An 8,385-nucleotide genomic window follows, 5' to 3' on the forward strand; every position below is an offset into this window, starting at 1 on the left:
AATGAAAAACCAATACAATCAGATTTTGAATTTGCTTTTTCAGCTAGCAAATGATAGCACATGCATATTTAATTGCTAGAGAGCTAAGATACAAAATCATAGACTATCCAAAGCTGTAAGATACCTTAAGAGATCACCTAATCCAATTCCCTTCTTTTATAGGTGAAGATACACACAGAGAGGTTAAATGAATTGCTAAAAGTAACACAACTAATTGATGACATAGCTGAGAGCAGAACTCATCTCTCCTGTTTTGGAAAATGAGAAAGCAATAAGCAGAATATTTTTGGCCAGTCAGATTTATTCATTATTAAACTTCAGTACTTCAAGGATATGTAATTCCAATCCTTCTACCTACGCATACTGGGCAACCAACCTGGTCTAGAGAATCTTCAAAATGAGGTAGGCTGGTTCTTAACCAAGAGACAAACACTGAGGCTATATTTAAAATCATCATAATGTCCTGCTGACATCGCTTTAAAGAATCCAGAATCACCTTGAGGTCACAATAGGCAGATGACTTCAGGGGCTACCTTACTGAATTTTAAAGTTAGGTAAATATACATATGGGTATGCAAAGTAATGGTAACAGAAAGAAAAATGTTAGAAAGGCTCAAAATAATTAAGAAAAAGAAAAAATAGGCAAATCAAAGATCATTAATAAAGGAAATATAGTTCTACAGGCTAACTGGGAAAAATTCTCCACTTTATTTATACTTAAGATATTTGGATATTCAGAATTATAGGAATAAGAAGTTGCAAAAGGCATATTTACCTAGAATTTCAAATTTACAGATACAGAATTTTAATTTGGGGGCTGATTCTTACCAGGAATTCCTCTATTTTGAAACTAACCACCACCAAGACCCAGTTCCTAATCAAAAAGAGTGGTCCATCAGCAATGATGACCACAAAAAAAAAGGAAATTAAAAAAAATTTTTTTGCAGTAAATTTCTCTGATAAAGGTCTGATTTCCAAGATATACAAGGATACTATACAAATACATAAGAACAAAAGGCATTTCCCTGGGATGATTGGCCAAAGGACATGCACAAGCAGTTTTCCAAAGAAATGTGAGTTATCAATAACCATATGAAAAAAAACAAATGACTACTCAAAAAATGCAAATCCACCTCAGAGTCATCAGATTGGCAAAGAGAAAAATGAACACTGTTTGGGGGGGGGAGTAAGGGAGTAATGGGAAGACAGGCATTCAAAGCACTGTTACTTGAGCTGTGAATTGTAGCACAGAACTGAACACAAAGCAAGTGCTCATCAATTTCACAATGGTTGAACAAATTATAGTATATAAATGTAATGGAGTATTACTGTGCCAGAAAAGCCTAGGAAGACTTGTACAAACTAATGCAGAAATAATAGAGTAGAAACAGAAAAACAATTTACCTACTACAGTAATGTAAAGGAAAACAACTTCGAAACATGTCAGAAAATGAATAATAAAGTGAGCTTCTCACCTCTTGACAGTGATGTGGACAAGAGGTACAGAATAACACATAACACTTTCAGATATAGCAAATGCATTTATTTGTTTTGCTTGACCATGTACTTTTTGGTTACAAGTAATTTTAGTTACTAAGGACTCAGAAAAGAAAGTTCTTGCCACCAACATCCTTGGCAGAGTCAAATGGTTCAACATCAAAAAGAGATGGTTTTCTCAACAGAAATGACACTAAAGATGCATTCATTACCTGGTGCCTTGACAGTAAATCCTAGGGACCAGTGGGTCTTTCCATCTGCTACATATACTTGAAATCTGCTATACTCGTCTCCTCCTATTAGTATGTGAGTTCTTTGGGAGTATGGATAGGGTCGCTTTTTTCTCTGTAGCCCCAGTGCTTGGTACATAGTAAATACTTAATGTTTTTTCCTCAACACATCCACGTATTATTAGCTATGCCTGTAAATAATCTCTCTACCAAGAAAGCATTAAGTATGCTATACTGGCAGTGACTGATCAAAGTTCTTCAGTCTTTCAAAGTGAGAGCTCTCCATAATTAGCCAGATTGTACCATGTTGCCTGCTGTTCTCTGGCCACCTTCATGCCCTATCTCCTCACCTGCTGGGACCTCCACTCTTGCTGTGGGGTCATGTTTGCTCCTGATAGCTGAGAAGTCTCCATAACTAACTTGCTTCAAAGCTGCGTCAATACATAAGTACCACCACCTCTCTCTCCAACCCCAATATGGCTCTTGGAATAACTAAATCAAAACTATCCTGGAAAGGATACTCCCCTGAGGTTCCACTCACCAACCAGGGACTTGCTAAACCCTATCACTCCCTCCTTATACACACACTATCTCCCCTTGGTAGAAGGGCAATAAAGACTTTCTTTTGTTTCACCAGAAACTAGCAGTGTCTTGCACATAATGAACACTTAATATATACTTTTTAATTCATTAATTTCATTCAAGAGAGGGCAGACTGGTAGGTAGTTAAGAGTGATTTAAGAAAAGAGCATCAATGAAATAAATTTTTTTTAAAAGAAAAGAAAAGATAAAGTTCAGCAGGGGACACAGAAAAGAAAGGCAGTTTGGTTACTATAATGTTAAATTTAATATACTCATGGGGACTGGACCTACAATTTCATCACGAAGGGATCAAGTGCGAGACTGGAGTCAAGCAGGCCTGGTTTCAAATCCTATCTGACACTGTGTGATCCTGGGCAAGTCTCAGTTTCTTTATCTATTAAATGAAGGGACTGAGTTTTGTGACCTATGAAGGTCCCTTTCTAGTTCTAAATAACTGATCCTGAAAACTCCCAGATTAGGAAACTCCTTACACAAATGTACCTTCTCTGCAATTTATAGTACTAAAGAGTTGCTTAAAAGGTTAGAGGAACTTGCCCAGGGTCACACAGCCAGTTATGTGTCAAAGGCAGGGCTTACTGAAATATTCACATTAATGTTTAAGTTCATGATACACTTTTTATTAAAGACAGAAAAAATGATGGAGGCATTTCTCCAAAACGGACCACAAATAAGGACAAGTTTGAAAATGACTGCCTTGTTTATTAGCATAAAACAGGCTGTGATCAGGGGCTCTCCATGCCAGTTTGGGATCTTGGAAGTCAGGCTTTCATTTCCATATCTGTAAAATAAGTTAGACTAGATGATCTCTAAGGTCCCTATCAGTTCTTTAATTGTTTTAAATCTATGAATACTAATGCAAGACACATCTTGAGACTGAACAGAATTTTTTTTTAAAGATTCATATTTAATCTTTAGGAAATACTACTCTTAAAATAGTCTATTTACCTTTGATTTTACTGCACTGGTCCTAGAAACTAAATTTTTTCATGACTATTTGTGTTTATACCCTATTACTTCAATATATATTTTAAGTCAATTTACAAACCTATAGTGCTTTAACCTTTTAATTTTCAATGGCAGCAGTATGTTCAGATAATGACAGTGATCTTTATATCAAGAAAACTAAAGAACCTGCTCACATCATTTAAATGGTAAGACTATCTATCACAACCCAGTAAACAAAATATGCTTTGATATTGCTTACTTTTCCAGTAGATATTTTAGTCAGCTAGAATAAACTAATACAAACTAATAAATCTTTCAGAAAAAAATCTAGTCACTAAGGAGAACATGAGAACAGACTTACATAATATCCAAGATATATTAGGAAATGATACAAATTCTAAGAGCCATTTCCCAATAGGTAAGCCGTCAAAAGATGAAGTTTTCAAAAGAAATGCAAATTATAAATAAACCATTTGAAAATATTCTCCAAAATACTAATAGTAAGAGAAATATAAAATTACAATAGTTGAAGTATTATCTGACATCGTGCAAATTGGCAAAAAGAAAAAAAGTCAGTATTAAAGAGGCAGTAGGAAGGCAGGCATTTTAATACTCTGTTGGTAAAGCTGTGAAGGGAAAGGGAAATGAATAAGTATTTATATAAGTACCTATTGTGTGTCAGACACTGTGCTAAGCACCTGACAAAACAGTTCATTTGATCCTCAGGATACCCTTGTGAGCTAAGGTCCTATTATTATCCTCATTTTACAGTTGAGGAAACTGAAGCAAAGAGATGTTAAATGACTCATCCATGGTTACATAGCTAATAAGCGACTGAGGCTGAATTTGAACTCCAGTCTTCATGACTCCCGGCCCAGAGCTCTTTCCACTGTACCAACTAGCTACTTTGTCCATCAAATGCTTCAATGCAGGTTACCAGTTTGGAATTATGAAAGAAAAGTGAACTTTAACTGTCCAGATTCTTTTACCCAATGATCTCACCACTGGGCATGGGGTCTAAGAAGTCAATGATAGAAACAAGACACATAGCAAAACATTCATAGTAGCACTCATTGTGGTAGCAAAAAAAAAAAATGAAAACAATGTGGACTCCAATGACTGGGAAACAGTTGGAAAAAAAAGTTATGCTATATGAATACTATGCATAAGAAATGAAGCTCAAAGAATTCAGAAACAAGAGAAGATTTATATGAACTTGGAGCACAACATAAACAGAACCAAAAGAGCAATAATTACCATGACTACCACTATGGAAATGAAAAGGTCACTTAAAGAAAGCTGAACCGAGTACAATAACTGAAAAAGCAATGAAGGACCCAAAAAACATAATGAAATAGAACTCCCTCCTCACAGAAGCAGGAAAATACTTACTAGGCCAGCATATTGTATTGTCAGATATTGTCACTGTATCAGGTGCTGTTTCCTAATTGTTTTAATTTGTTACAAAGAAGGGCTCAATCTGGAAGATTTCTACACTCTACCACCCCACCCCACCCTTCCTTTAAGAAATGACTAACGTAAAAGACAAAAAGCATGAATAAAATTATCTTCTAAAAAAATAGCCTTGTAGACTTAAATTTCAAAATTTCAAAGTTCTACTACTGTTCAAGAGACTTGACTTTTCTTTATGATCAAAATCAATGAAAAAACTGTTAAGACGTGCACATTAGACAATGTATATTAACATTTCACAATTCCAAATGCAAGGGAAAACTTTAGTGTTAGAGATTCCAAAATAAAATTTCAAATATACTTCTAATTAAAAACTAAATCAGTCTTCTTCCCCAGTTATCTAAAGTCCCCAAAATCTTTAGGACAAAGAGTAATGCTTGGAACACAAAAAAATGCATATACATATACATACTGTGTGGGCTAACATTTTTCATACTACCTAACTATGCCTGTCCAACTCTAAGTTGATAAAAATTGAGTTCTGTCCCAACTTGGTTTCTGTTCACAATTCAATTTTTCCTTCTCATTTTGGAATTAAAAAAAAAAAGGAGTTGTAAAGAAGTCCTACCATTCAGAACCTCAAATCTGATTTTACTGGTAATATTTTCACTGCAAGCCATTATCCCTGTAATACACTTTACCAAAAAATCCTACAAAATTTTTTCCCCACAATAAAGGTTATTTAGATATTTAGTCCAAATCCTTTTTAACACGGGATTTCCCCCTACATTTCTCCTTCTGAGTCTTAAATGATAGGTGGACTTTCCATCTATTCTCTGTGGTCAAACTTACTCCTGAATGGAGTATATTTACTATTCTGAATTTTTTCCACATATTGCACTGACACTTTTCCCTCAAATTAATTTAATTATATCTTTCCTTTTATTTCTTCAACAATAAATACATAACCTTTTGTGTGGGTAGGGAATTTTGGAAAGGCAATAGAAAAAGCATAAGGGATAATAAAAGACCAATGAGGTAAATGGAACAAAGATATTGTGCACAAAAGAGCAAGGATGCAGAAAAGGGAAGAGGAGAAAAGGAAGATCATGTCACAGCTTACAAAGGGAAAAAGCTGGGAGGAGTTTAAATTTTTCAGAAGCTAAAAACAAGAGCTATTTTTAATGGCATGAAGTCGTTTTGTTCACTAAAGAGTTAAGTCCTTAAGCTCCAAAAATACTGAGTTGACACTCATACCCTGGACTTAGTTTCTCTTCAAAGCAACTAAAATTTTAGTAATTCTAGCCACCTTTGAATTAATAAATGTGCACTCAACTTCAACGAACTAGAACACTGCCATCTTTCCAGGCAGTCTTTGGACTGCACAATATCGAAAAGGGTATTTAAGTTGGAAAGTCAACGACTCCTCATTGAAAACTCCAGTGGAGATGACATTAATAAACTCCAACTAAAAAGAGTTTCGCTAAAATGTTTTGAGAAACGAAAGCAAAGCGATGTAAACCATGACGAAGGTTAAAAGTAGGGTATCTTGGAAAGCTCTGGGAGCAAGATGGACTCGGGTGATGAAGTAGCAGAGGAACCTGTAAGTCAAAGTTTCGGGGAGACCAAGAGAGCAAGACTGGAGCGTTATGGGGTGCTCTTAGATGATTATTTGGGTGAGACTTTAAATAGTGGGAGGATGTAATAAAGTACGAGGCAAGGAAGAGCAAAAGGCGAAGGCAGCCGGTCAAGGGAGTGACGGTAACTATAACGAGCAATTTCTTCAAGGGCGTGGGGTTAGGAGGGTATTTTATTTGGAAAGGTGGGGTGGGGAGAAAGTGGGGAGAAGGGAAGGAGGGAGAGAAGGGAAGGCAGCCAAAGGACGAGCCCAGGAGGCCCGCCCGGAGCTGGCTTCCCCAGGGACCGACCTCCGTGTCTCTGCCTCGGAGGTTTCTGTCTGTCACACTCCAACTCACACTTGCACACTCACGCTTACACACTCACATGTATCCTCACTCTCACTCTTGTCTGGACACTCAGGCGGTCGCGAAACCCACGGTGAAAGCAGCTGTTTCCTTTCGGGACAGGGAGAAGGGCAAGGAGGGGACCGGGGGGGAAGGCCGGCCGGCCGCGAAGGGAGAGGGCGCAGCCAAGGAGCCGCGGCTCGGGGGGAGAAGGGCCGCCTCTCGCCCCTTCCTCCGCACTCTCCCCCCCATCCACCCAACTTCTCCGGCTCCGGGGTCGGCGAGGGCGGGCCGGGTACCCCGCCTTCCCCGCGGCCGCCGGGGGCGAGGAGAAGTGGAGCCGTCCCGGCCGCTCCAGCCCCTTCCCGAGCCGCAGCCCGCCGCCCCCCCGGCCGCCGCCGCCCTCGTCCGAACCCCCCCCTCCCTTTGCCGGTCGCTCGGATGCCGCAAACTCCTCTCACCTGCATTGACGCCATGATGGAACCATCCCCCCTGCCCGGCGCAGCCAGAGACGCAGGAGGAGGAGCCGCCGTGCTCGCGTCACGCCGCGGGATCCCAGTATCCGGGGTTGGGGGCGGGGTGACGGAGACTGCAGGAGGGGGAGCTAGGCAAGGAGAAGGGAGACCGAGATCCGGATTGGCCGGTGAGCCCACGAGCCTAGGAAAAGAGGCGGGCCTAGGGGCACGGCGCTAGGGTGGGGGCGGGGGTTGAAGCCCCGCAGGTGCGAGCAGTTCCCTCTCCTTCGGCTGCGTTCCCCCCCGCCCCCGCCCTCCCCGCCCACAGTCCGAGTAGGCCCCGCCCAGAAGCGCAAGGGAGGGGGAGGGGGAGACGGAAGAGGGGGGAGGTTGGTGTTGGGGCTTCGGGAGGGCTTAGAGGGGCGATGCTGCGAAACCTCTCGCTCCACTCCCGAGATTAGTTTCTTATCGTCCCTCCGGTCTCGTGCTCGGGCGTGACTTTATCTCTTGACCAAACATTCCTCCTAACCTTAACAGTCTCGCTGCCCCCGCCCCCCAAGACCCTGCTTTGGAGTTGAACTAGTCCGGGAGTTCTCCAAAGCCCTGTGGGTCTAGCCGGACGAGTTCGGATAAGCGGAACCGGTTCAACCGTGGTTAGCTCGGTCCAGCATTGATGTTACTGAGGATGCGATCCGTGCGATCCATCGAGCGTTTATGAAGCGCTTGTTGTGTGCCGGGCACGGTGCTAAGGGCTGGGGAGACAAAGAAAGGCAAACCCACAAAAACACACCAAGCAAACAAAGCAACCGACCCGATCCACCTCGACCCACCTCGGTGCGGTCCAGCGGGATTCTCCACGCTGTCCAAACGGAGGCTTTCACCCTGAGAGGTGAAAACTGAAGGGATTCCAAACTTATTTCAAATCCGTTCACGTGACTTTCCCCTTAAGTTTAGACTTCCCAAGTATTGGCACTATTATTGGCTGTTAAAATGGATTGCAAAATCGATTTTGGGAAAAGGAGGGGAGCAGAATGTGAATAACTTTCTAAAATATTCTCTGCTGTAATTTCTATTACACTTACGCTCCTGTCTGAAGTTCTGAAGTCTAGGGTCCCAGTGGGGGGTCGGAGGGGGGGGAAGGAGGGGAAGGGAGGGAAGGAGAGGGGCGGCGGCATATAATCCTCAGGATCTACTTAAACAGAGATTCCAAGAATGAAAAATGCTAAGATAAAACAAACTTTACTCCAAATGCCACCTTCACTCAGTAAAAATGCTTTT

The 8,385-nt window shown here is 41.2% G+C and overlaps 1 protein-coding gene across 1 annotated transcript in view; it reads right to left on the reverse strand.

Annotated features, from left to right (window-relative positions):
* Positions 1-7,185, reverse strand: part of LOC114054280 (ubiquitin-conjugating enzyme E2 W) — a 90,772-nt gene extending 83,587 nt beyond the window's left edge. Inside the window, exon 1 of the mRNA XM_027877473.1 lies at positions 7,114-7,185. Coding sequence (XP_027733274.1) covers positions 7,114-7,128 — 15 coding nt within the window. The 5' untranslated portion in view covers positions 7,129-7,185. The remainder of the gene's footprint in view (positions 1-7,113) is intronic.
* Between the last annotated feature and the right edge of the window lie 1,200 nt (positions 7,186-8,385).

The sequence above is a fragment of the Vombatus ursinus genome, unplaced genomic scaffold (genome assembly GCF_900497805.2).
Source record: "Vombatus ursinus unplaced genomic scaffold, bare-nosed wombat genome assembly UNPS02014812.1, whole genome shotgun sequence".
In the NCBI taxonomy this organism is placed as follows: Eukaryota; Metazoa; Chordata; class Mammalia; order Diprotodontia; family Vombatidae; genus Vombatus; species Vombatus ursinus.